The 26,051-nt window shown below is 65.3% G+C and overlaps 6 protein-coding genes across 10 annotated transcripts in view; 5 read left to right on the plus strand and 1 right to left on the minus strand.

Moving 5' to 3' along the window:
* PIEZO1 (piezo type mechanosensitive ion channel component 1 (Er blood group)) overlaps nt 1-1,542 on the plus strand; it is a 24,744-nt gene extending 23,202 nt beyond the window's left edge. The window contains exons 48-51 of the mRNA XM_075101168.1: nt 13-135; nt 232-311; nt 420-618; nt 740-1,542. Of these exons, the coding sequence (XP_074957269.1) occupies nt 13-135; nt 232-311; nt 420-618; nt 740-989 (652 nt within the window). The 3' untranslated portion in view covers nt 990-1,542. The remainder of the gene's footprint in view (nt 1-12; nt 136-231; nt 312-419; nt 619-739) is intronic.
* CTU2 (cytosolic thiouridylase subunit 2) lies at nt 1,482-5,346 on the minus strand. The gene is made up of 15 exons (XM_075101169.1): nt 5,195-5,346; nt 4,614-4,688; nt 4,261-4,339; nt 4,118-4,177; nt 3,983-4,043; nt 3,668-3,777; nt 3,314-3,585; nt 3,101-3,236; nt 2,828-2,959; nt 2,632-2,723; nt 2,450-2,541; nt 2,275-2,362; nt 2,128-2,194; nt 1,994-2,052; nt 1,482-1,910 (listed from the first exon to the last, which is right to left on the minus strand). Exons 1-15 carry the CDS (start codon nt 5,272-5,274, stop codon nt 1,847-1,849), a joined length of 1,467 nt encoding a protein of 488 aa, XP_074957270.1. The 5' UTR covers nt 5,275-5,346; the 3' UTR covers nt 1,482-1,846.
* Nucleotides 5,347-5,373: 27 nt separating this feature from the next.
* Nucleotides 5,374-13,364, plus strand: RNF166 (ring finger protein 166). Of its 3 annotated transcripts, none has more exons than XM_075101170.1 (6): nt 5,374-5,573; nt 7,295-7,451; nt 8,358-8,470; nt 8,793-8,907; nt 9,495-9,602; nt 10,608-13,364. In XM_075101170.1, exons 1-6 carry the CDS (start codon nt 5,401-5,403, stop codon nt 10,671-10,673), a joined length of 732 nt encoding a protein of 243 aa, XP_074957271.1. In that variant the 5' UTR covers nt 5,374-5,400; the 3' UTR covers nt 10,674-13,364. The 3 variants fall into 3 exon arrangements, with proteins under 3 accessions (XP_074957271.1, XP_074957272.1, XP_074957273.1); XM_075101171.1 differs by having other exon boundaries at nt 5,404-5,532; XM_075101172.1 differs by lacking the exon at nt 5,374-5,573 and adding an exon at nt 5,598-5,824.
* A 963-nt stretch (nt 13,365-14,327) lies between these two features.
* On the plus strand, nt 14,328-16,500 carry SNAI3 (snail family transcriptional repressor 3). The gene is made up of 3 exons (XM_075100978.1): nt 14,328-14,643; nt 15,291-15,662; nt 16,044-16,500. The coding sequence occupies exons 1-3, from the start codon at nt 14,565-14,567 to the stop codon at nt 16,223-16,225; spliced, it is 633 nt and encodes a 210-aa protein (XP_074957079.1). The 5' UTR covers nt 14,328-14,564; the 3' UTR covers nt 16,226-16,500.
* A 1,666-nt stretch (nt 16,501-18,166) lies between these two features.
* Nucleotides 18,167-21,882, plus strand: MVD (mevalonate diphosphate decarboxylase). Its single transcript, XM_075101173.1, has 10 exons — nt 18,167-18,298; nt 19,196-19,266; nt 19,373-19,487; nt 19,578-19,724; nt 19,805-20,004; nt 20,135-20,209; nt 20,435-20,653; nt 20,749-20,864; nt 20,950-21,058; nt 21,609-21,882. Exons 1-10 carry the CDS (start codon nt 18,229-18,231, stop codon nt 21,687-21,689), a joined length of 1,203 nt encoding a protein of 400 aa, XP_074957274.1. The 5' UTR covers nt 18,167-18,228; the 3' UTR covers nt 21,690-21,882.
* Nucleotides 21,883-22,416: 534 nt separating this feature from the next.
* Nucleotides 22,417-25,159, plus strand: CYBA (cytochrome b-245 alpha chain). Of its 3 annotated transcripts, none has more exons than XM_075101175.1 (6): nt 22,417-22,574; nt 23,460-23,529; nt 23,749-23,823; nt 24,044-24,127; nt 24,203-24,284; nt 24,364-25,159. In XM_075101175.1, the coding sequence occupies exons 1-6, from the start codon at nt 22,517-22,519 to the stop codon at nt 24,544-24,546; spliced, it is 552 nt and encodes a 183-aa protein (XP_074957276.1). In that variant the 5' UTR covers nt 22,417-22,516; the 3' UTR covers nt 24,547-25,159. The 3 variants fall into 3 exon arrangements, with proteins under 3 accessions (XP_074957276.1, XP_074957275.1, XP_074957277.1); XM_075101174.1 differs by having other exon boundaries at nt 22,429-22,574; nt 24,031-24,127; XM_075101176.1 differs by lacking the exon at nt 23,460-23,529 and having other exon boundaries at nt 22,436-22,574; nt 24,031-24,127.
* The last annotated feature ends 892 nt before the right edge of the window (nt 25,160-26,051 follow it).

Here is a 26,051-nt window from a genome sequence, read left to right on the forward strand (position 1 = left end):
TGCTCCCCGCAGGGACCTGGGCAAGGGGGGGACAGTGGAGCACACCTTCGACAAACACACCACCGACCTGCAGCCCGGTGCGCCCCAGCGCGTGGAGCTGGCCCAGCTACTGCAGGGCACCCGCGACACCCCCGTGTGAGTGTCCCCGGGGTCACGGATGGACCCCCCCCCAACCCCAATGCTTGGTGGGATGGTGCCCCCCCCCACCCTGCTCACCCCATTCTCTTGCAGGCAAGTGCCCAAACTCTTTCCCAAATACATCCGGGCACCCAATGGCCCTGAAGCCAACCCTGTCAAGCAGCTGCTGCCAGGTGGGTCCCACCATGTGTTGTTCCCCCCCACCCCTTCCAAAAAAAAATCAGTGTTGGGGGCACATCGGTGGCTGTGCTGTGCCCTGACGGTGCCACCCACCCCGGCAGACGGGGAGGATAGCTACCTGGACGTGGAGGTGCAGCTGAAACGGGAGCGTGCAGGCGCCGGCCGAGGGGGTGAAAGCTTCTTGGAGTGGTGGGTGGTGCGGCTGAAGGAAGCCCCCCCCCACGATGGCAACATCCTGCCCATGGTCATCTTCAATGATAAAGTCAGCCCCCCCAGCTTGGGCTTCTTGGCTGGCTACGGGTACGTGGAAGGGGTGTGTGGGGTGGGGGGGGGGCACCAACTGCACCCCAAAAGCACCCGAAAGAGGTGCTAAGCCAAGGAGGGGGTGGTGGGATACAGGATGCGCCCCCGCCTCTTGCAGGATCATGGGGCTGTACGTCTCCATCGTGCTGGTGATCGGGAAGTTCGTGCGGGGTTTCTTCAGTGAGATCTCGCACTCCATCATGTTCGAGGAGCTGCCCTGCGTGGACCGCATCCTGAAGCTGTGCCAGGACATCTTCCTGGTGCGGGAGACGGGGGAGCTGGAGCTGGAGGAAGAGCTCTACGCCAAGCTCATCTTCCTCTACCGCTCCCCCGAGACCATGATCAAGTGGACGCGGGAGAAGGAGTAAGGGGAAGGGGCTCCAGGCCCTCACCCCGCTCCCAGGGCCATCACCGCCAATGCCTTAACCAGTCCCCGACACCCCCCCCCCGCAAAGCTGGGGCCTCATCCTGCCGGGGGAGGCAGTGGGATGGAGGGTGCTCAGCACTCGCTTTTAGGGAGGAATGTTTTTTTTCTCATGTTGCTTTGAAGCCATCCGACCTGTGGAGACCACGTCGTGCCTTCCCGGGGTGGGGTAGGGAAGCAGGAGCCAGCCGACCCCCACCTGCTGGGCGCCCCTGGCTGCCGGGTTGGAAAGGGGGGGGTGGTCAGGAGCTGGCCTGTGCCCCCTCCCCACTTCCCACAGCCCTGCTCCAGAACCAGGTTGAACTCAAAAAAGCAATAGCCCCCCAGAACAGGGGGCCCTGGGTCATGGTCCCCCCCGCCAAGCCGAGGGGGGGGCTGGCAGCCCGAGTTGGACTCTAGATACTACTTGTGATTTTTGGTTTCTCTGTTTTGTTGGTTTTTTTAATTAATTCAAACGGTTTATTTATACAGATATCTAATAAAACAAAAGCGAGGCCTCTCTGGCTGATGTGCCGCTGGGGCAGGGACAGGTGCGTGCAGGGGGGGAGTGGGGACCTGCTGCCCCTGGGGAGTACCAGCTACCAGCACCCCTGGCCCCCACTGAATGGGGGCTGGGGGCTCTCCCTGCCCCCTGGCTGTAACCAAAACAGGGTGTAAAAGCAGCTGCCTGGAGGCCAGCGGCCAGCAGGGGCTCTGGTCCCCCACCATCCTATAAGGGAGTCCCTGGGAGGGGGATGCCACCCAGCCTCCCCGGTGCCCCACAGGGACAGAGGTCTGTGTCCCACGCTGTTCCCAGCCCCTTCAGCTCTCGCCAGGCTTCTCATCCTCCAGCGGCACCTCCTGGCTCTGCTGCTTCATCTGTGCACTGCAAGGGATGGACACAGCGTGGACGGATGGACACAGCCTCGGGGGCCGAGCTGGCAGGGAGGAGACCCCCATCCTCCCTACCTGCAGATCCTGCGCTGGGCCTCAGCACGCACGTAGGGTGGCAGCGTGGCAAGGGGACCCTGTAAGAGAGAGGCCGTGGGGATGGGACCCTGGTCGCTGAGGAGAGCTGCCCTGCGGTGCCCCAAAAGCCTTACCAGTTCCTTGAAGGTGAGGCGGCAGCTGTAGCACAGCAGTGGGATGAAGGCAGCTCTGCTCTCAGCCCTGTGGGGACAGAGACCCTCAGCGGTGCCGGTGTGGTGGCGCCGGTGCCAGCACAGCATCCCCTGTGCCCACACACTCACCCCACTGCTGGGGCGTCCTGGCAGCACCCGTCCCCCGCCGGCTCTGGCTCATCCATGATCAACGTGGGCTCTAGGGCCAACTCCTCCTCTGCAAGAGCAGGAGGGCAGGGCTGTGACTGGGGGTGCATGGCTGCCCCTATAATCCCCTGCATCCCCCACCACCTGCCCCACTCACCCCCGGCGATGTCCAGGGCGCACAGACAGAGCAGGCAGCGCTCGGACTCGCTGCTCGCCTTGGCCGGAGCCGGGCTCAGCTTCTCACCCGTCCTGCAGCCAACACGGGGAGGGGGTGAGCGGGTGCACCCCTGCTCGCCCCCAACACCACCCCAGGGTTCCCCTGTGCAGGGGATGCCATACCGGTAGACAGTGCTTATGGTGGAGGGGAAATCCTCCTGCAGCCCCAGGAGGAAGCTCTCCATCAGGCGGTGGATGCTGGGCTTCTCCCGGCGCTGGGGGAGCAAGTGGAGAGGGCAGGGGTAGGATGGTGGGGTGCCATCCCCGCCGCAGGGACGCAGAGCTCAGGATCCCCCCGCGGGGGACAGTACACCCCTACCTTGGTGGGGAGGGGCGGCGTGATGACGGTGGGGACCTCAAAGAAGTGGTTGTAGAAGGCAATCTCCTTGGCCATGTACTCCCGCATGGGACGCACCACCATCACATCGCCATGGCGGTCGTCCATGAAGCCCTGCGGATGAGCAGGCTGCTGAGGAACCGCGCCAACACCAAGCTACAGACCTCCCTGCCCCGCAACCATGGCTTTGTGTCACCCCTCTGGACGAGGACAGCCATCCCCAGGTTGGGGACAGGGTGTCGGCAGGCTGCTCACCGTGTCAACGGCGAGGAAGGCGCCGCGACCCTGCGCCAGGTTGGTGAGAAGCTTGATGGCCACACGGGTGCAGCTCTCGCCCGTCATCACCTTGGCATAGCCCCTGGTCCGCGCCGTCTGCAGGATGAGGTGGGTCCTAGAGGACAAGGTGATGCCAGCTCAGAGCTACCGTGCCACACCTGGTGCTGATTATGGTCAGGATCAGCCCCTCACCGCAGCATCTGCAGAAGCTCCTCTCTTGCCGTCGACGTCTCCACGGCCTCAAAGAGCCGTAGCAGCTCCTGGGTGCGGGCAGCAGCGGGCAGGCGGGAGGCAGCCGGGTCCCCCACTGGGGCGCTGAGGCTGGGTGGCGAGGTGCCATCGTCCCGGTCCCCCTCCTGCCGCTGCTGCTGGATGAAGCCCTCCACGGCCTCCTTGTAGGAGGGGCCAGGTTCTCCGGAACCCCCCGGCCCCGGCCGCAAGATGGATGCGGGCAGCTCCAGCGCCTGCAGGGCACGGATCAGGGTGGGGCTGGCGGCAGCCAGGCACATCCCCCTGCCCCAGCGTGTCACCACTGCCACCCCGTACCTGCTCCAGGTGGGCCAGGTGATAGGGGAAGCCAGTCGCCTGCAGCAGGGTCTCTATGCGGGCCAGGCTCTGCTCCCGCTGCGCCGGGCTCTGCCCAAGCACTGCTCCCTCTGCAAGGCAGGCGGGCAGCACCGGGGCCACCGCCGTGGTGAGAAGGGGGCACCTACCTCTCACCCCTCCAGTGAGGGGGACACCCTGGGGTGCCACAGCCTGGCTGGGCTTGGTGGAAGCCCCCAAGCCCTGGCATGGTGTACATGGACCCTACACTGGGTGCAGGCAGCAGGGCAGGGAACACGCAGTGGGGCCAATCCTTACCGTCAACGTAGATGAGGCTGGGGATGAAGCGGAGCCTCTTGGCTGTCTCCCGGCTGAGCCCCTGGCAGAGGCACAGGGTGAAGGGGGTGGGTGAGCCATGCCTCCCCAGACACCCCCCGTCATCCCCACTCTCACCTCCTGGACCTGCCGGAGCATGGCGCTGGAGGATGGCCCCCCCGACAGTGCCAGCAGCACCTGCATGGACAGAGGGATGGTCACTGGCCCTGGAGGTGCCACTGGGGTCTCCCTGATGTCCATGTCCCATCCCCCCCAGGTACCTTCTCTCCTGGGAAGATGACACGGTTCTTGCCCAGCATTGCGCGGAACTTGTGCACGAAGTACTCACGGAAGCAGCCACTGCAGGGACGCAGGGATGTGGGGGCACGGCCCTGAGCCGTGGCGTGTCCCATGGCCCCCAGCCCGCGTGTCCCCAAGCCCCACATCTCCAAGCCTCAATGTCCCTGAGACCCGATGTCCCCAAGCCACAATATGCCCTGCTGTCCCCAAGCCCCCTGTCTCCAGGCCCTGCTGCTCCCAAGCCTTTATGTTGTTGAGACCCACTGCCCCACGCCGTGCTGTCCCCAAGCCCCAATGTCCCCAAGCCCCAATGTCCCCGGTCCCGGTCCCTCACCGGCAGAAGGCGTCCCCGAGGCGGATGACGAGGGCGGCAGAGCCCTGCCCGCACTTCACGCAGGGTCGTGGGTGGCTGCGGGGACACAGGCGGTCACCGGGCTGAACCGGGGACACCGGCACCCCAGGGTGGTACTGGGCGGGGGGGTGGCGATCCCAGTCCTCAGGGCAGCACCAGGGGGTACCGGGAACAGTACTAGGGGGGGTACGGAAAGCAGCACCGGGAGACACCGGGGAGATACCGAAGGAGTACCGGGGGGATACTGGGGGTAGCACCAGAGGGGGATTGGTGGCAGCACCAGGCGCAGCCCTGGGGGATACCGGAGGGATAATGGGGACGGTACCAGGGGGGTACCGGAATGATAACGGGGACAGAACCGGAGGCACCTCCAGGGAGTACCGGAGGGATACCAGGAACAGTACGGGGGGGGACCGGGGCGATACCGGGGGGGTTCCCGAGGGTAGGACTAGGGGGGTACTGGGGCGAGTCCCGGGGAGGTAGCAGAGGCAGCAAGGGGGGAACACCCAGGGGGTACCGGGGCCGGTACCGCGACCAGCCCGGGTCCCGTCTCGGGCTCCCACCTGTGTCCGGGGGCGCGGCGGCGCCGTGCCGATGCCATGTCCGCCCCGCACCCTCCATCCTCCCCCGCCGCCTCGCACATGGCGGTCCCGGCTCGGCCCGGCCCGGCCCGGCCCGTCAGCCTCCGCTGGCGTCGCGCAGCGATGACGCGCCGGCGCGCGGTGACGTCAGGGCACCGCCCCGTGCCATCGCCGCCGCCGCCGCCGCCATGTTCCGGAGCCTGCTGGTGGCGGCGGCGCAGCGGCCCCAGGCCCCGGGCGGGCCCCCTCGGCCGGCGCCCCCCGCCGGCCCCGCCGCCGAGGCGCTGGAGGCGCAGTTCAGCTGCCCGATCTGCCTGGAGGTCTTCCACCGCGCCGTCGGCATCGCGGGATGCGGGCACACGTGAGACGGGGGCCGGGGCGGCGGGGACTCCCCCACCCCGGCCTGTCCCAGGCCCCGGGGCCGGACCCGTGGCGCTCCCTGGGCGCCCCCCGGGCGCCCCCCGTGCACTGGCACCCTTCCGGGCGTGCTGCCCTGTGACCCCATCCCGGCACCGGGACCCCCGTCCCACCCCCCCATCCCGGCACCGGGACCTCCGTCCCACCACCACCCCTAAGCCCGGTACAGAGACCCCATCCCACCCTCTCAGCCAGGTATGGGGGCCCCTATCCCACCCCCTCAGCCCGACACCGGCACCCCCATCCCACTTCCCCACCATCCAAGCCTAGTTCCGGGACCCCATCCCCATTACTTGGTCCTTCCCGGTACCGGGACCCACATCCCACCCACCCCCGTCCCGGAACTAGGACCCCCACCCCTCAGCTCGCACCTGGACCCCCCTTCCAGCCTGGTGCTGGGACCCCTGTCTTTTCTCCTCCCTTCAGCCCGGTACCAGGATCCTCCGTCACCCCTCCAGCCCGGTATTGGGGCCCCCTAGCCCACCCCCCCCCGGGTGGTGCTTGGCCTCCCTCCCTCCTGCTCGGCCCTGGGACCCCCATCCCACCCCAAGCTGCGCTGCCTAGCATCTTGCCCCCATCCCACCCCCTTCCCCTCCTGGACTGCTGGGTGCTGCCCTGTACCCCCACCATGTCCCCCAGCCCGGACCTGGCATGGAGTCCCCCACTGACCCCTCCAGCCCCAGCCCCCTTCTCCCTCTGTACCCAGACCTGGCTCCTGCCCCCAGGATCACCCCCAGACTCTGCTCCCAGCACCCCGGCAGTGCCAGCTGGGGTCTCACCGGGGTGGAAATCCTCCCCTGACCCCTCAGTCTGGGCCACCCATAGGTGCTGTGCCCTGCTCCCTAGGGAGAGGCTGCCCAGGGTGCTCCTACATGGCTCCCGCTTGTCCCCCCAGCATTTTGGTGACACCTTGGACCTCTTTCACTGCCCTTTTCTGGGGCACCTTGGTCTCCTGTTGAGGTCACGGCTTTGCTTGGCGCCCCAGCACAGTCTGGCTTCCCTCGCATCATTTTGGGGCTGGGGGGTGATGCTGGGGAGCTGGGGCAAGGGGCACTGTGACTTTGCCCCCCCGTGACTGTTCCCAGCGCAGCGGCAGAGGCTTTAGAAGCGTTTCATTCCCCCGTTCTGGGTGACGTGAGCTGGGTGGGCAGGCAGAGGGGACGGGGATGCTGTGACGATTGACTTTGTGGGGACTCAGCCAGTTTGCCTCGTGCCCAGGGGCACCTTCCTGTGCTTCCTCTCTGCTCTGATTTCTCATCTGCGCTCCTGCAGGCGTGAGAACCTTGGGAGGAGGTGAGCCAGGCTCTGAGGAGCTCGCTCTCTTTATTCCTGCGCGGCCTGGATGCTCGGCACCAGTTTTTGTCTGGCTCCATTCATGTCTGCTCCCGGCTGTGGATCTCAGAGCAGCGGCATTGTCTGAGCAGTGGCTGCGTGTGGAGGGAGCTCCTCTGGGGCTTGGACTGTACCTGCCCTCCCCACACCCTCTCCCAAACTCCCAGTTCTGCCCAGTTCTCCCAGTGGGGCTGCCAATCCCTGGGTTTTGGGGCTGCCCTTCAGCCTGGGGTGCACAGGAAGCCCTGAGAACGGGTGTGCCCCAGGGCTAGGGTCCCGCTTCCCCTCCTCCTCCTGGGCTGGGCCGCTCACCGCTGCTCTCTGTGCCCCCAGGTTTTGCGGGGAGTGCCTGCAGCCCTGCCTCCAAGTTCCATCCCCGCTTTGCCCACTCTGCCGCATGCCCTTTGACCCCAAGAAGGTGGAAAAAGCTTCCAGTGTGGAGAAACAGCTGTCGTCCTACAAAGCTCCCTGCAGAGGCTGCAGCAAGAAGGTAAAGTTCACAGGGGGAAGGCTGCCTGTCTCTGTCCTGCGTGGGCACAGCTTCATTTGGCTGCCAATGCCGCAGCCGTGGTGCTGGGAGAGTGAGGCCACTTGCTTAGCGGAGTCCCCTGTTCGGTGGGTCCCCAAACCGCGCCTGCGAGGTGTGGTGTCCCCTGCGTGTCCCGGCTGCTGCCCTAAGCTGGGGAGCAGGGCTGCGTGGAGATGAAGGCACTCTCTCCTCGCTGCCTTTGTCAGCAGACTGGAGCTATTATTAGACAATGGGGACCTTCAAAGGCAGGCTGAGGTTTTCCTGCAACAGGGGAGAGGCTGAGACAAACCAGCTCTGCTGCTGCTTCTGATGAGGGTAAGGACTTAGGCCTTGCTTAAGGTGCCATGATCCTGACAGCCGCAGGGGAGCTGAACCAGCAGCGTGGCTTGGCCCAGCCCGGGGCAGTCTGGTCTGGGACGCTTCAGGGACTGGCCATGATTCACGGTGCGTCTGCGCTGATGCATTTTTTGGCTTCCGTTAACTTCGGGGATCTTCTTGTAACACCCTGGGCGCGGCCCAGGAGCGATCCTGTACAGTGTCAGAGCAGTTTGGGGTTTCTGCCTGTCAGCAGTTCCCCTTTTGCAAAGAAAAATGGAGCAAATGCTACAATAATGCAGCGTGGGTGGCTTGTGTGTGACCTCTGGGGACACGTGCAGTGAGCATGCAGCCCTACATCTCCGTCCTGTGAGGAGGGATGGGCTGGCGCAGCGTTTCTGCGCTGGTGTGGGTCATCCTGCATAGAGCAGTGTTCGCTCTGACGTCGGTCGACCAAAACTGCTCTCCCAGGCTGTGGCAGAGGCTCCAGCGTTGTGTCCGGAGGGTGTTCCTGCAGCCTCTGGGAACGTTTCTTCTTCCCTTGTTCTCCAGGTGACCCTCGCAAAAATGCGTTCTCATGTCTCGTCCTGCGCGAAGGTGCAGGAGCAGATGGCCAACTGCCCCAAGTTCGTTCCAGTTGTCCCCACGTCCCAGCCTATTCCCAGGTACTGCCGCGCGCTGGCTAGGGAAACATGTCCCTCCTTGCAGACTTCACCGGCGCTCCCCTCCCTTAAAAACCCTGAAATCCAAGCATGTGTTTTATTTTCCCCTGGGCAATCACAGGGAGAAACATCAGCACCTTTCCCTCCTGGCGTCGGCAGCCCCTGCGCTGCCCTGTGTTTCCGTGCGTGACGTGGGAGGAAGGACTGACCAAACCAGGGTGGTTCAGCTTGCAGCTGGGGTGGGAACGGGGGCAGCTGGGTTAGTTTGGGAAGAGTCGATCCAGTCCCTTCTCCGGGGATCTGAGCTCGTCCTTGCTCTCTTTAGCAATATTCCCAATCGCTCGACATTTGTGTGCCCGTACTGTGGGGCCCGGAACCTGGACCAGCAGGAGCTGGTGAAGCACTGCATGGAGAACCACCGCAACGACCCCAACAAAGTGGTGAGCAGTGCTGGGGCGGGCTGGTTCTGTGCGGGGTAACTCCTGGAAATCCAAATACACCATAGGTGATACTGCATCTGAGGCCACTGGCACACAGAGCTGCTGCTGCACATGAAGTACAGCTGTATTTTCAGCTTGTTTAGTTTGCTTTAAATCCTTTTGACGGGAGGCGGGGACGTGCCTCTGCTTGCTTTGCTAGAGGCTCTCTGGAACGAGCTGCCTACCTCCCCCTGTGCCTGCGAGCTGGGTGGTGCAGGATTTCCTCTCCCCATCCCTGCTGGGTTGACTGAGGTGGGGAACTTGCAGCTCTGGTGCGGTCTCAGAGGTGTTTGTGCATGTGCAAGTAACTTGTCAGGGGGCTAAAAGCAACTGTGGCCACATGCCAGAGGGTCTGTGCACCAAGGGATCTGCTGGGGGGAGTGGGGGGACCCTTATCTAGGATATCCTCTGCAGGACACTCTCTATGAGAGAGGGGCACTTCTATTTACTTATCCCTTGTGTTGTGGCTGCGCTGGCCTTCCCAGGAGGTAGAGGCAGAGGAGTCTGTGCCCAGAGTCACGGTTCCCCTTTGTCCCTGCCCGCTGCAGGTGTGCCCAGTCTGCTCAGCCATGCCCTGGGGTGACCCCAGCTACAAGAGCGCCAACTTCCTCCAGCACCTCCTCCACAGGCACAAGTTCTCCTACGACACCTTCGTGGTGAGTACGGCCCTGAGCCGAAACAGAGTCATCTTCCCCTTGCCCTGCCCTCAGCGGCTGGGAGGTGAAACCAGCCCTTCCCTTCCCGTGCCACGACCAGCCCGTCCCGCCGTGCAGCCCCTCAGGAGGGGAAGGGGATGGATCCTCCTTTGGGCTTTGCGGGAGGCACGCAGCACACGTGCAGCCCTACTTGGGAGACCCCCTCGGGAGTGGGGCTGGGCTCCCCAGGGGCTGCTCGAGCTGGTCATCATCAGGCACACCAGGAAAAAACATCTCTGAAGGAGGAGGGGAAAATGTTACGCTCTCTGTGAAGATGGGTTATTGTTTCCTCCGCCTGCTCCACTAAACTCTTCCCCTGAGGAACTGTAACACAAAAGCCCTTTTCTTTGAGGCTTTCAGAAGTAGTGGGAGGGGAGTAGCCCATCCTCGGGGCTTGGGGGTGCTGGCTGCTGCACGTGGGGGACATCCACGGCCGCCCTCTCTGACCCCTCGCTGTGTGGGGTAAGGGTGTGATTGCCCAGCCTTGGCTGCAGGGACTGAGGGAAGGTTTTGTTACCATCCTGCTTTTATTGCAGGGGCATTAGACTTCAGGGAAAGGAACCTCCAGCTATTTACAGGGAAATATCCCCGCTTAGGGAGCGATTGCTGTGTTGCATAAACCCAAACTGGAGCACTGGAGAAGCCTGTGGCTTTGCTAGAAAGCTTTGCCCTTTGGCCACAGCTCCTTGCATGGGCGTGTTTCATCCCTGCCCACTGCCAGGTCTCAGAGCAGGGCTGACAGTGGCAGATTCCAGGCAGGAGAGGGACCGTGGGTGCAAAGGACACCCCAAAAAAGCATGGTGTTCCTGGGACCTGTTTGCCAGAGGAGATGGAGGCTCACAGCCTCGGGAGGATGATGAGCAGGAAGGGCTCCACACCACAGCCAACCCCATGCTTGACTGGAGGCTGCGTGGCCTGGCCGTGCCAGCTCTCCTGACCGCCCCTCTCTATTGTTTTTCTTTTTAGGACTATAACATCGATGAGGAGGCAGCGTTGCAGGCTGCCCTGGCGCTGTCGCTCTCTGAGAACTGAGGGTGGCTGTGGAGAATCGGTTCAGATCCCCATCACACCTGCATCTCCTTTTGCACACTCGGCCTTCCTACCAGGGCGGCACGGAGCTCATCAACCCCCCCGGCACCCCTGGAGACCCACTGCCGCCTCTCTTCCCTCTCTTCTCTGGGCAAATCCCACCTTGTTTAAGGAGGTGGAGTCTCTTCAGTGTTGCGCCAGACCGGTGAGCGAGCAGAGACGTCTGCTACTGGGAGAAGAGAGGAGTCGGCACCGAAGGGCTGGGATCGTTCCTCGGTTAAGCATTTCATATCCGTATACGGATTATATATACCTGTATCCAGATCTATTTATTATTAGATGCTTTTTGGCACCGCCTGTCTTCACGCTCTCTGTTGCAATTGAATAGGTACGTGAAACTATGATGCGTTTTAGGCAGAAATGCCCTGGTTTGAAACTGCAATCACCCATGTCCTTTTTGAAAAGGAAGAAAATGGCACGGAGCATCTTTTTTTAAACCCTACAAGGCTATTTCCAGAGACGTCGGTCTGTCCCGTTCCCCGCGCTGCAGGCAGGAGCTGCCTCCTTTGTCTCCTACTGCGCAGGCCAGGCTGAAGCCCGGGGCGAGACGGTTGCCCTCGCATGCCCTGTGATGGCAGTGGGTTCGGAGGAGTCCGCGGGGATGGTGTCTGGCGTCCAGTGAAACTCTCACCTTCCTCGTTTTGTACCGGCTCTTGTGATACTGAGATCTTGCATTTTTCTACGTTGATCGGCATGATGCCTTTTCCACGTTTTATAGAGCGGGAACAGAAGCTGTTACTCTTCACACTGCAATATCCGTCACTGGGACAAGAGTATTTTTATGGAACATTATTAAGAAAGTATATTTTTTAAAAAAAGAACCCAAACAAACGAACATGCTGTGGATTTGAAATCGGGTGGGAGGCAGGAGCCAGGTTCCGGGCCAGCGGGTGGGACTCTAGGGGGGCCTGTGGGGAGCGTGTGGGTGTCCTCGTCGGTTATTTCTGGGCCGTTCCCTTCCCTTGTCAGCACGTTTCTCCGCAGCGGGTGGTGAGGGAGGAGAGGCAGGAGGCGTGGGTGCTGAGCGGCTCGCCCGGCTGCCTTTTCAAGGAGCAGCAGCACCGCTTGCGTTCTCCAAGAGCTGCTTGGCCGGCCGTGCTCTCTGAGCTGCTGGCCCTCTCCGGGACGCGTGGTCGGGCTCGGGATGGCTTAACCCTTGCAGGCGGAGCTCCATGGCAGGGCTGGATGCAGCTGCGGGCGGGGAGCGGCGGGTTTCTGCCTGCGAGCGTGCGGTGAGGGAGCGGGGAGGTTCGTTGTGGCGTGCTGGCGCTCGGTGCCGAGCAGCTGGGTTGTGTCTGGGCTGTGGGTGTGCGGGAGGGGTGTCTGCCCGTGCAGGATCCCATCCCCGACGCTGAGCATCCTGTCCCCTGAAGTAGGGGATTGCACATCCCTTTCCCAGGTCTCTCCCTGGGATTAGGGCTCACCTGGGCAGATGTTGATCCGAGAGATGCTCCATAGCATCCTGGTGATCTCTCCCACCTGGTCCCCTTCCTCTCTGCCCTGCCTGTTGCTGGTGGAGTTTGCTGCTGGGCTGGGAGAGGGTGGAAGGGAGATGTCCTCCTCCAGGCCTTGGGCAGGCTGCTGCCAGCCTCAGCACGGTGCCCCTGTGCAGCAGAAATTGCATCCCATCTGAAGGGACGCTGCTGGTGCTGGGGGCGAGGAGCTTTGTGCTGGGACCCTGCCACCCTTTGGGGTCACAACAGCAACGAGGTCAGGCCAAGGCTCACGGTGAGGAACCGCGAGGAGGTGGTGATTCACGATACCCGCAGACCTGCCGTGATGCCTTCCAGCAAGGGTTTGCAGTGAAGAGGTGTGGGAGAGCAATCTCTGCATGTCCCTGCTCGGAGAAGCACCCTGCCATGGGTTATCCAAGCCCCTGGCTCCAGCTGTGCTCTAGCAATACTGTCTTGGTTTTTAACTTTTGATTTAAATAGTACTGGGTGTTTTCTGGGGGCTGCGAGCTCCCCTGTGCCGCTGGCAGCCCCACGAGGAGTGTGCAGAGACCATCCGCTCCCCTGGCAGAGGACAAGAAAAGGGCTAGAGCTGCTCTGCTCCCCTCAACTTGAACCAGGCTAGAGAGGAGGGAGGGGGTCTTCTCGTATCAGCACAGCGTTGCTACATGGCCCTGGTGGGATGGAGAGCACTGGCATCTCCCAAAAGGGACCCAAGAGGATTTCCCTGTCCCCTTCTCAGCTGGGACCCTCAGGTCCCGGCGCAGCCTCCATCAGAGCTCACTTGCAGGGAGCTCCCTGCCTCTGGGACAGCACTATTAACCTCTCTGTCTCCTTCCTTCCTCCTCCTCTTCCTTTTTGCCCCACAACGCCAGACAAGGGGCAGCAACAGCTGCTTTTGTAAAGCACTTTAAGGCCCAGGGTGCGAGGGCGCAGGCAGGCGCTGCGCCGCACGGGCACCCCCTGCCTCTCCCCACTTTGCATGGGGGCTGGGGTCCGGCTCTGCCCGCTGCCAGCCGGGCCGCGCCGGGGCTCCCACCGTGCCGCCGGCCGTGCTCGTCCGTGTGTTACCCGCGCCTTTTTGCGTAACTAGAACTTTTAATGAGACCTACTGTTTTTTGAACAAAATCAACAACGTATTTGTAGCAAACCATTTTTCTCAATAAAGGCAGTTTCATCCACAGGTGGCCTCCCTGTGCGCTCTCTGCCGTGGCTGCGGGGTGCAGGGCTCAGCTTGCGGCGGGTGCCCCCCAACCTTGGCTTATCTGGGCTGCTCCTTCTCCAAACACTGGGCTCATCTTTACAGCTTCATCCCCAACTCATCGACTCCTCCCATTAACGGCAGCGGTGCCGCTGCTGCCGTGGGGTTTGGCAATGCCATTTCACCACCCCAGCCCTCCTCCCTGCCCGGGGCTCCCCCAGCCATTTTCTTCCCCCAGATCAAGCACTTCACAACCCGCTGTCCCAGTGCTGGCTGTTGCCAAACCTGCCAGGGGGATCCCCCTGCACCCCCCAGCTGCGTGTGCCGCTGCCAGCAGCTGTGTCCTGGTGCTCGGAGGACGCGTGGAGGACGCTTGGCACCACGCGCCGTCCCCCAGAGCCTCGCTGGGCGCTGGCCAGGGGAATGCGGCGGGTGTTTCTTCTCCGGGTGTCCCGGGGAGGTGTCTTGGCTCCGAGCCCCCGTGGGGCTGTCGGGGTTCCCCAGGGGCACAGGCTGGCCCTGTGCAGCGGATCCCTCCAGCCTGGGGCATGGACTGCACCTGTGTCCCCCTCCCTGAGGGACCGATCCTGGGGGCAGCTGCTGGTGTCCCCTTGGAGGGGTACGGGGGATCACCCTTGTCCTGGCGCTGGCCAGAGCGTGGCTACTGTCCCCGGGGGCAGTAAAAGTCTTGGGGATACAGCGGCCAGGGCTCATCTTCCCAAACAGCCCCTGCTAGGCTTTCTGGGAGGGCACTGTGGCCGAGGGGATGGACATGTGGCTGTGCAGTCCCACTGGTGACTGCGCCTATCCCTGTGAGGAGAAGGGGTGTCGGGGGGTCCCTGCGAGCCAAGGTGCCTGCCCCATCCTACCCCGGGGGGGGTCACGCCGGGTATGAGCCAGCCCCACCGGGCAGGGGGATGCTGTGGGCGGCAGGAGCCCATCTGCAGGGCACGTGGGGTGGCCGTGCTGGGGGACAGGGCTGTCTCCAACGCCGTCCCTTGCACCTGCAGCGCTGCGTGCTGGCGGCCAAGGCCAGCCCTCGGGCAGCGGTTGGCCCCGGGGCTCCCCGGGGGCTGCCCATGCTAATGAGCCGCGGGGCCTTATGGCACCTGCTGGCACCCGCGGGGACACGGCGCGGGGACACGGCACAGGGACACAGCCCTGCCTGGCCTGCCCATCGCCATGCCCCGCTCCTTCCTGGTGAAGAAGCCCTCCAGCACCCGCATCCCCAACTATGGCCAGCTCGACACCCGTGCTCATGGTAAGGCTGCACAGCTCCGCCTGCACCGGGGACCCCGGGACCCCCCTCAGCTCCTGCTGCCACCCCATGCCCGGCGGTGGGCAGGGGGTCCCCGGCTGGCCTTTGGGTGATGACCTGTGCCACGATGCCGGGGGCCCCCCTGGCTCTGAGCTCCCTGCTGCCAGCCAGGCAGAGATGCTGGTGACAGTGCTGGGGATGGGTGAGAATTGGAGTCACCCGGAGGCTTTCCAAGGGCTGGGCACGTGGGAGCCTCCCCTCCAACATACCCCCATCCTCCCGACCCATATGGGGTCCCTGAGCTGCTGGGGGTGGGGCAGGGGCAGGTCAGTGGGTGCTTGCCAGCATGGTGTCTGCCTCCCCCCAGCCATGGGGATGCCCGGATTATGGGGTTCATCCAGCCCCAGGTGAGCTGGCACCTGGCACAAGCTGGGCTCCGGCAGGCACTGGGGGTGTCTGTGACTCTCCTTTAGGGGGGAAGGACTGGTTTTGCAGTGGGTGCATTGGTTAAGCCGTGCCTGCTTCAGCAGAGGGGGAACCTGGTACAGATGAGCCCCTGCTGAGTGCCTGACCCCTGGGGAGCTCAAGGGACTGGGTGGGCACCCTGGCTGCCATCCCTCATCCCTTAACCCCACTCCTCGCTCCCACAGAGCTCGACAGCTTGTGTGACTGTGGGGGGCTTCTCTCCCAACGCTGCCACCAGCCCCCTGCGCCCCCTGCTCCCCCCTGCCTGCAGGACCACCTCCTCACCTGCTTCGCCCTCCCATTGCCCCCTGACGCCAAGGCTCCCGCTGTCCCGATGGGCACCCGGAGCCCAGGCACCCCCCTGAAGGACACCCAGACCCTCAACCTGCCCCTGCGGCGGCGGAGCTTCAGCTGCCGGCACTGCACCCGGGCGTACGCCAGCCTGGGCGCCCTGAAGATGCACATCCGCACCCACACGCTGCCCTGCCTCTGCCGCCTCTGCGGCAAAGCCTTCTCCCGGCCCTGGCTGCTCCAGGGACACATCCGCACCCACACAGGTAAGGATGGGACCCCCCCGCCTGCTGCTGGCCCCGCCGGCACTTCTGCTTTTTGGGGTTGATGGGTGCAAAATCGCCGTCTGTCTGGGCTCAGCATCGCTTGCTCTCTGGGAGGGACCTGCCTGGGGTGGGCGCAGCAGGGGATCCCGGTGCTGGCTGGGGTGCTGGCACACACCCTGAGTCCTGTGGGACACCCCACGGCAGGTGCCACTGTAATATTGCCCATTGGGAAGGCACTGATGGGATGTGGGGTCTCCTGGGAAGCACTAGGGGGTCTGTGATAGACATGGGGAAAGGATGAGAGCAGCATGGGAGTGGACAGGGCACAGGGGTTCGGGGGGATGTTGGATATGGGGGTGGCCCTGACCGCATGTCCTGCAGGGGAGAAGCCCTTCACCTGCCCCCACTGCAGCCGGGCCTTCGCCGACCGCTCCAACCTCCGCGCCCACCTCCAGACCCACTTGGACATCAAGAAGTACCGGTGCCGCGCCTGCGCCAGGACCTTCTCCCGCATGTCGCTGCTGGCCCGGCACCAGGAGGGGGGATGCTGCGGGGCATCCTGAGCCTCCCACCCTGCCATGCACAGCCACCCCAGGGAAGGCAGCAGGCCCCCTGCCATGCCATGCCGTGCAACACCCCAAGAAGGGACACAAAAGCATCGGATGGGACTGCCTGGACTGTCGCAGCGGGTCACCAAAGCCCCGTGGCTGTTCTCTGGTGCCTTTGGGGCTGGGGGACACGGTGCTGGCCCTGTTCCCCCGCTGCTCTCAAGCACTGGGGAGGATTCTTACCCCTCACATTGCAGGAGACATTAAAAGCGGAGCCAAGCACCACGGGCATGAGTGGAGAAAGCATCCCTTATTGCTGCTGGGGCTGTCCCGGCTCGGCTGGCATCGTGTCCCCGGGCAGGATCCGTCTGGAGCCCGGCTGCCAGCCCTTCTGTGTGCTGTGTAGAGCATCCTCCTCCCTCTCCTGCATCCCCCTGCCTGGAAAACAGGGATGGTGCTGCTGAAGGATGGAGCAGGGCCTCTGGCTGGCCTCAGGCCCCCCAAAAAAAGGGATGCGGTGGCCTTTTGGGCTCGGGGCTGCATGGCCCCAGTGCTGTGCCGGGGTCTGGGCAGGCCAAGAGGGGCTGGGATGGCAGAGACAGTGGGGACAAAGACACCCCGCAAGTGGCCCTGAGCATCCCCGTGGCAAGGCTCAGGGTGATGGTGGTTGGACCATCCCCGCCGCGGGGGTCCCGGCGCCCTGGGACAGTCTCATCGCTGCTGCTGTCACCCCAGGCACTGGGGCATGGGGCGGGGGATGGTTTGGGTGGGTGCCGGCGGAAGCCGCCGCATGCACCCCGTGCTATTTGCAGCTCTGCCCGGCTAAATCGGGCCCCGCACCTGTGCCGGCGGCGGGGGGAAAGAATCCCACACCCCAAAATAGCTGCATGCCAGCCCCTCCCGCCCATGGAAAATGCTTATAAATACCCAGGGGGTGGGGGCACGGCTGGGGAGCCCCCACCCCACCACCAAGGGGGTCCCCAAAGCTCCCTGCTGTGGACAGGGGTGGGATGGGGGAGGGGGATGCTGCTCACCTCATGCTCCCTGGGTGTTTATTCAGGGTGGGGTGGGACCCACGCCCCCTCCCCCCCCCCGACTCAGGGTGACCCCCTGGGAGCAGGACTGAGCCCGTCAGCCCCGCCGTGTCACCCACGTGCCCGGTGTGTGCCCCCCTCCACCCCCGGGCACCCGGATTTGTGGGATATTTTCCACTGTGAGTGAGTGACCAGAGGATAAAAATAGTGCTGGGGGGGACGACACACGTGGCAGGACCTGCCTGGGGGTGCCCATGGGGGCAGCTTGGGGCCACCCAGGGGAGTGGGGTTGTCTCCCAGTCCCTGGTGCACTGGGTGCGCTGGGATCACGGCGAGCGCTGTGGGGGGACTGGGAGCGCTGAAGGGACACCAAGGGCACCGGGAGCACTGGAGGGGCACTGGGATAGTGGGGTACTGGGCATACTGGGAACACTGGAGGCCCTGAAGGCTCTGGGAGCGCTGGGGGAGTACTGGGGATATTGGGAGCAGTGGGGTGCGAGGGGCACAGGGGTTTTGGGAGGACTGGAGGGGTACTGGGGACACTGGGCAGTGCTGGGATAACTGGGAGCACTGGGGGTATTGAGGGCACGGGGAGCCCCGGGGTAGCACTGGAGCACTGGGGTGTTGGGGGTAGAGGGGTGCTCGGGAGCACTGGGGGTGCGGTACCGGGAACACCAGGGCCGCTGGCTCGGCCCCGCCCCCGCCCCCGCCCCCGCCCCCGCCAACCACAGCGGCGCATGCGCAGTTTCTTCCCGACGCGAAGATGGCGCCCCCGCAGGCCCATCCCAGCGCCGTCAGGGGGCGGGGGGAGGCGGGGCCACTCCGTGGTCCGATCGCTTCCATTGGGCACCGGGTGCCGGGCGTTGCGGCGCCGGCCAATGGCGAGGCGGAGACCCGCCACCGGCGACGGCCACGGGGGTGGTACGGGGGCGGGGCTTGAGGCCGGCCGCACGTTGCCGGCAGCGCCCCGGGAGCGGCGGCGCGATGGCGGAGGAGCGGGGGCTCGCTGTGGTCACCTGCACGGCCCCCGTCAACATCGCCGTCATCAAGTACTGTGAGTACCGGCGTCCGCGGGCGGGCGGCGGCTGTCCCTGAGGCCGGGATCCCCTCCGCGTCCTGAGGAGTCCCCGGGACGCGACTCCCGGGGGCGGCGGGGGGCGGGCAGGGCGGGTTTGGCACCTGCCTGGGGGTGGGAGTGAGCAAAGACGGCGTGACACGGCTTTGCCAAGCCGTGCCATGCTGTGCCGTGCCGTGCCAAGCCATGCCCAGCGGTGCCATGCCGTGCCAAGCCATGCCCACTGGTGCCATACCAAGCCATGCCATGCCGTGCCGTAGTGTGCCAAACCAACCCATGACAAGCTGTGACATGCTGTGCTTCGCCATATCGTGCCGCTCCGTGCTGTGCCGAGCTGCGCCATGCCAAGCTTTGCCGTGCCAAGCTGTGCCAGCTGTGCCATGCTGTGTTGTGCCTTGCCATGCCTAGTAGTGTCATGCCTTGCCGTGCCATGCCGTGCCATGCCATGCCGTAGTGTGCCAAGCCAACCCATGACAAGCTGTGACATGCTGTGCTTCACCATGCTGTGCCACTCTGTGCCGTGCCATGCCGTGAAGTGCCAGGACAACTTATGGCAAGCCATGCTGAGCCGTGCCATGCTGCGCCATGCGGTGCTGCACCATGCCAAGCTCTGCCATGCCATGCCGCGCCGTGCCAGGCTCTGTTGTGCCACGCTGTGCTGTGCCATGCCAAGGTCTGCTGTGCCATGCCGTGCTGTGCCATGCCATGCCAAGCTGCGCCATGGTGCGCCGTGCCATGCTGTGCCATGGGGTGTTGTGCCATGCCAAGTCACGCCATGCCATGCCGCACTGCACTATGCTGCGCCGCGCCATGCTGTGCTGTGCCACGCCAAGCCACACCATGCCAAGCCGCACCATGCCATGCCGTCTCTTGCAGGGGGCAAGCGGGACAACGACCTGATCCTGCCCATCAACTCCTCCCTGAGCGTGACGCTGCACCAGGACCAGGTTGGTTTGGGGGTCAGGGTCAGGATCAGGCCCCTCTAACCCCCAGCCCATGCCCGGGGGGTGCTGACCCCTCACCCGCCCTGCTCACCCCCCCTCTCCCCGGCAGCTGAAGACCACCACCACGGCCGCCGCCAGCCGGGATTTCACAGAGGACCGGCTGTGGCTGAACGGGGAGGAGGCCGACGTGGGGCACCCGCGGCTGCAGGCCTGCCTGCGGGAGGGTGAGCGTCCCCCCAGCCCGTGCACCCGTGGGGTCCATGCGGTGTGTCCCCCACACCAACCCCCCCCGCCTGGCTCCTGTCCCCTCGCAGTGCGGCGCCTGGCCCGGAAGCGCCGGGGTGACGATGCCGAGGACGCGGCACCGCTCAGCCTCTCCTACAAAATCCACATCGCCACCGAGAACAACTTCCCCACCGCCGCCGGCTTGGCGTCCTCCGCCGCCGGCTACGCCTGCCTGGGTGGGTGAGCGGGGACGCGGGGGGCACCAGGAGGGGTTGGCGGGGGTGCCCCCTCCCCTGACCCCGTCCTCCTCCCGCAGTGTCGGCGCTGGCGCGGCTGTACGGCGTGGAGGGCGAGCTGTCGGAGGTGGCGCGGCGTGGCTCGGGCAGCGCCTGCCGCAGCATGTTGGGGGGCTTCGTGCAGTGGCAGCGGGGCGAGCGGCCCGACGGCAGGGACAGCCTCGCCCACCAAGTGGCCCCCGAGACGCACTGGCCGGAGCTCAGGGTCCTCGTCCTCGTGGTGAGGGGCTGGGGAAGGGGCACGGCTGTAACCCCAGCTGGGAGAACCCCAACCCGGGCTCAGGGCATCTCTCTCGCTGGGTCTGGGGCCTCAGAGGGGGTCACGTCCCACCCTCTGTGACCCCACCCAGGTCAGTGGGGAGAAGAAGCAAGTGGGCAGCACGGCGGGGATGCAGACCAGTGTGGAAACCAGCCCCTTGCTGAAGGTAGGGGGCAACGGGCCTGATCCTGCTGCGGGCAGCTGCCTGCCTCCTACCTGCAGGCAGGGTTTGGGGTCCCGTTTCCCTTAGGGGGGACATTTTTCCACGCTGGGGGGCACGGAGGGAGGGCAGCGGGTCTGTGCTCGCGATGCCACCCAAGCAAAGCCCAAAGGGTTGCGGTGCCACGGGTGTTCCTGAACCGGGGTGACCGCGACCCGCGTGCTGCGGCAGCACCGGGCGGAGGTGGTGGTGCCGGAGCGCCTGGCCCTGATGATACGGCACATCCGTGAGCGGGACTTCGAGGGCTTCGGGCAGCTCACCATGCAGGACAGCAACCAGTTCCACGCCACCTGCCTCGACACCTTCCCCCCCATCTTCTACCTCAACGACCTCTCGCGGCACATCATCGCCCTGGTACACCGCTTCAACGCGCACCACGGCCGCACCAAGGTACCGGCCGGCCTCGCGGCGCTCCCAGTTTGCTGCGGTGCTGTGGCGGTCCTTCGCCAGGTCCCCATGTCGTCCCCTCCCCAATCCCGCCACAGGTAGCCTACACCTTCGACGCCGGCCCCAACGCCGTCATCTTCACGTTGGCCGACACCGTGGCCGAGTTCGTGGAGGTGGTGAGACGCAGCTTCCCCCCCACCACCAACGGGGACCAGTAAGGGCAATCCCATCTCTTACTGGGGCGGGGAGCGGGATGGCGGGGGCTGCGGGCAGGGACTGAGCGCTCGGCCGTGCCGCAGGTTTGTGCGGGGGCTGCCCGTCGGCTCGGCCTCGCTGCCGGAGGAGCTGCTCGCGGCCGTGGTGACGGAGCCGGTGCCGGGGGCTGTCCGGTACATCCTGCACACCAAGGTACGGGGCTGGAGGGGGTACGGGGGGAGCGGGGGGGCAGGGGGACCTCTCTGCCCAGCCTTTGTGGTGAGGCTCTGGTCCCATCCCCGGGGGGGTGTGTGGGACCCCATCCCTGTCCCTGGGGGTGTGTAGGGGCCCCAATCCCTGTCCCCATCCCCAAGGGTGTGCATGAGACCCCATCCCTGTCCCCAGGGGTGCACAGAACCCCATCCCCAGGGGTGTGTGTGGGTCTATGTCCCCCTCCCCAGGGATGTGCAGGGGGCCCCATCCTTGTCCCCATCCCCAGCGGGGTGAAGGGGCCTCCATCCCTCTCCCCAGAGGTGAATAGGACCCCGTCCCCAGGGGTGTGTAGGGGCCCCCATCCCTGTCCCTGTCCCCAGGGGGGTGCAGGACCCTGTCCCTAGGCATGTTCCCCCTGGCGTGACCAAGGAGGTGGCTTTTTGAGGTCTGTGGGGCCCAGAGCTGCCCCACAGCCCCGAGAGGGGAGTCCCTGCGGGGATGGTGCCAGGATCTGGCCCCCGCTCCCCCTAACCCGTTCCCTGCCCCACAGCCCGGCCCCGGCCCCCAGCTCGTGGATGACCCCGGCCAGCACCTCCTAGGAGCGGATGGGATGCCCCACCGCCGCGCCTGAGCCCCGGGGACGCCGGGGACGCCGCCGGGGACAGCCGTGCCGCACCGTTGGGGGGGCTTGTCCGGTGCCACCTGGGGGGATCAGGGTGCTGAGCTCAGCCTGGTGCAAAGCTGTCCCCAGCCCCAGGGTGGGGTGTGACCCCCGGGGCTAGCTTTTACTCTTTTGTAAGGAAATAAGAGGTTTTCCGACTGCAGTGCTGTTTTGGGGTGTTTGGGCTCCATGGGGGGGGGGTGGGCATCACCAGCCTAAAGGTGGGGGGTGGGAAACGGGGCCGGGGCCTCCGAATGGCTGTGCCTGGGACTGATCCTGTCCCCCATCACCCCATGTGTCCCTTGTGGGGCTGATCTGTCCCCCTGCACAGCCCCTGTCACCCCACATGGCCCCTGTCGTCCCCCCCCATGTCCCTTGAGGGGCTGGTCCTGTCCCCTGTCCCCCCAGTTGTCCCTGCTGGGACTGATCCTGTCCCCCCACATGGTCCCTGTCAACCCCCCGTGTCCCTTGTGGGGCTGATCCTGCCCCCCTGGACTGCACTGATCGTGTCCCCCAGCATCACCCTTGTCACCCCGACATGTCCCCTGTCCCCCGTGTCCCTTGGGGGCAGGTCCTGCCCCCGCATGGCCCCTGTGCCCCGGTGTCCCCTGGCCCGGGGCCGGTGCTGTGTCCCCTTCACTGGCGAGGGTCCCCATGGGGGGCGTGGCCTACAGGAGAGGGGGCGTGGCATCAGGCTAGGGGGCGTGGCATGCGCTTGGTTACATTGTAGCGCCGTATCGGCCTTCCGGGTCGGGTTGAGCCTAACAGAGCCGAGCCTAACAGAGCTGAGCTTAGCCATGGGGCAGATCGAGTGGGCTATGTGGGCTAACGAGCAGGCGCTGGCGGCCGGGCTCAGTGAGTGGGGGGGTTCTCGGAGGCGGGGGGGAAGGGTCCGGGGGGGTGGAGGGGCTGGGGGTGAGGTTGGAGCGGCTGGGGGTGCAGGGGGTGGGGGTGCAGGGGGTGGGGGTGCAGGAGTACGGGACTTTGGGGGGGCGTGCAGGTGTGTGATGGGGACCTGGGAGGTGCAGAGGGTCCCCTGAGCACCCCCGCCCCGCGCAGGGACCCCCGGGACCCCTCCCCCGGCCGCGGGTGTCCCCGCACCGGCCCGGTGCAGCCTCTGTCCCCCGGGTGCAGCCCGCGGCTGGAGGAAGTCAGCGCCCGGCCCCGGGGAGCCCCGGGGAGGGGGGGGTCCGAGCCCTTGGAGAGGGGTCCATAGAGGCACAGCCCCTCTGGGGGCGGGGGCAGCTCGGGGGGGTCCCGGCCCCGCCGGCCGGGGGGCGCTGGGGGCTTCCGGGGTGGCGCAAGTGGGAGGCACCGGGAAGTCCCGGCCCCGCTGGGGATGCGCAGGGCTAAAGCCTCTTCCTCCTCCTCTTCTTCCTCCTCTTCTTCCCCCTTGTCCTCATCTCCCTAGTTTCCCTGCCCACGCAGGGCAGCCAGAGGGGAGCAAAGCTCGTGGGTGGAGGTGGCATGTGGCCATGGGGCCAAAAACCGCCCCCCAAAGCCCCCCAGCCCAGAGCCCCCCCAGTTCCCTTCCCTGAATCCAGGAGTTTGCATCCCGGCTTTGGGGGGCTGTATCCCGGGTTGGGGGTTTGTATCCTGGGTTTGGGGGGGCTGTATCCCGGGTTGGGGGTTTGTATCTTGGGTTTGGGGGGCTGTATCCCGGGTTGGGGGTTTGTGACCTGGGTTGGGGGGGCTGTATCCCCGAGCAGGGACCCCACCAGCCCCGCTCTGTCCCCACAGTCATGCTGACGGGCGGGATCGTGGCCGTGGCGGGGCAGTTCAAGGGCTGGTACTTCGCGGCATACGCCATGTATCCTTGCGGAGAGGATGCCCGAGGCTGATCTGTGGGGAAAACCCTGCACTGATTCGGGTGGGAGGCATGGATGGGGGGGAGACATCATCCTCCTCCCGAGTCTGGGCCCAAATCACTTTTCCCCTCCCCCAAACAGCCCTTTTTTGGGGTGAGGGTTGTGCCTAGGGACTGATCCTGGCCCCAAGCACCCCTTTCCTTGACACACCCACCCCGCAGCGTGGCAGGCGTCTTGGTCTGCCTGCTCGAGTACCCCAGGAGCAAGCGGAAAAAGGGCTCCACCATGGAGAGATGGTAAGTGATGTGTTCCTCCCCCCCCCCATATTGGGGGTCCTGATATCCCCCTCCCCCAAAAATACAGGGATATGGCACCAGGGTCGGGAGCAGTGGGGTGGGAGCAGAGCTGGATCCCACGGGTGGGTTCTCTGGGGCACCCCATGCGGGGACAGCGTGGGGATGGGTGCCCCGTTTGGGGGCGGACACTACCTCTGACCCCCGCAGTGTTGCTCTGCAGCGGCCAGAAGTACATGACAGCGGTGGTGAAGCTGTTTGGGCCCCTCACGAGGAATTACTACATCCGAGCCATCCTGCACGCTGTGTAAGTGGGGTGTGGGGTCAGGGCGGGGGTGCAGACCCCCCCAGGTTCCCCCTGAACCCCCAGTCTCTCACACAGCCTGGCCGTCCCTGCTGGTTTCCTCCTCTCCACCATTCTGGGCACCGTCTGCCTGGGCATCGCGAGTGGCATCTACCTGCTGGTGAGTGCAGAGCGACTTTGGGGTGCTGGGGGCCCAGCTGGAGGAGGGACCCCCCCCTGATGGCCCCCTGGCTTTGCAGGCAGCAGTGCATGGGGAGGAGTGGAGACCCATCGAGCAGAAGCCCCGGGAGCGGCCGCACGTGGGGGACACCATCAAGCAGCCACCCAGCAACCCCCCGCCCCGGCCCCCCGCCGACGCCCGCAAAAAGCAGCCGGTGGAGGTGGGGGGTCAGGTGAACCCCATCCCTGTCGAGGCTGAGTAACGGGGGGGCCCTCCTGCTGCTTCTGCGCTGCTCGTGCTCCCACTTCCCAGCTGCACCCTGGTCCCTCGGGGGAAACCGGGCTCCTTGGTTCCTGGGGATCCCCAAGTCCCCAGGGATGCTCAGCGCCTTGGCGGGTCCCCAGCTCTTGGGGATGACCAAATCCCTGGGGAGCGCCAGCTCCTCGAGGGATCCCCAAATCCCCGGGGATGCTCAGCTCCCTCTGGAGTCTCCCGCTCCCAGAGGCTCCCCAGCTCCTGGGGATCCCCAAATCTCTGAGCGCTCCCCAGCTCTCATGGGCTCCCAGGCTGCTGGGGGTCCCCAAGTCTCTGGGGATTCTTAGCTCACTGTGGGCTCCCCAGCTCCTGGGGATCCCCAAATCCCTGGGGGTGCTCAGTGCCCTGGGGGATCCCCAGCTCTCCAAGCAGGCCCCAGCTCCTTGGGAGACCCCCAAATCCCTAGGGAACCGCAGCTCTTTGGGGAATCCCCAGCATCCCGAGAGGTCCCCAGGCTGCGCAGCCCCACAGGGCCGGGGGGATCAGGCAGCTCTGCTCCCTGCACCGGCTCTTGCTGTTTTTTGCCACTTTTGCTGTTGCAATAAAAAGTGGGAAAGGCACCGGCTCCCGCTGCGTCCTGCTCCCCTGGGGGGGTGTGGGGGGCTGCGGCTGCTGGGTTTGGGTTTGGGGTGGGTTTTAAGGACAAACAGCCCAATTATGGGCAAACCCCGTGGAGCAGCAGGATCTGGAGTGGGGGAAGGCAGAGTGTGGCTGCTGCAGGGCCGTGGCCCTCCTGCCATGGGGAGGGGGGGCAGGGGGAACCCCCACACTGCTGTGCCCTCCTGAAATCTTCCGTGGGCCCAATGGTGGGGTGAAGCTGGGGGGGGGGGACATGCACGGTGGCACGTGGTCCCCAGGAGTGGATCTGCACCCCAGCTGCACAGCGTGTCCCAGAGGAGCCCCCAAAGGCTGGTGTCACCCCTGGTGGGGGTGGGGACGACACATTTCCCTTCCCACGTGTGGGTGCTGGAGGGCATCTGGGTGTGACATGGGGGGCACAAGGAATAGCCACATCCATGTGCTGGGGGGGGTGTGACAAATCCCTGACACCCCCACCCCCACCTTGGGCATCAGCTGCTCTGGGCACCCCCTGCCCCCCACACGAGCCGTGGTCCGGTGAGGGGTGCGGCTGCCCCAGAGCACCCATGGGTGCTGGCAGGGCACGTGGGGCAGCCCCAGCAGGGGGCGCTGGGTCCGTGGAACGTGGGTGCCTGAGGAGGGTCAGAGCGTGGGAAAGGTGTGGGTGGTGGGATGCTGCGGGTGCTGGGGCTGGTCGCCCCCAGGGCTGGGGGTGTGGGGCAGCCCCCTGCCCTGCCACCCTCTGCATTGCCTCCCAGTTGTTCCTGCCCTGCTGCACTGGGTGCACTGGTGCTTTGCCCACTGCGCTGGGGCTGAGAGATGCCCGCACAGCTGAGCATCACCCCTTGGGACACCCGTGGGCACGCCTCCGTC

This window comes from Phalacrocorax aristotelis, chromosome 8 (assembly GCF_949628215.1).
Source record: "Phalacrocorax aristotelis chromosome 8, bGulAri2.1, whole genome shotgun sequence".
Taxonomy (NCBI): Eukaryota; Metazoa; Chordata; class Aves; order Suliformes; family Phalacrocoracidae; genus Phalacrocorax; species Phalacrocorax aristotelis.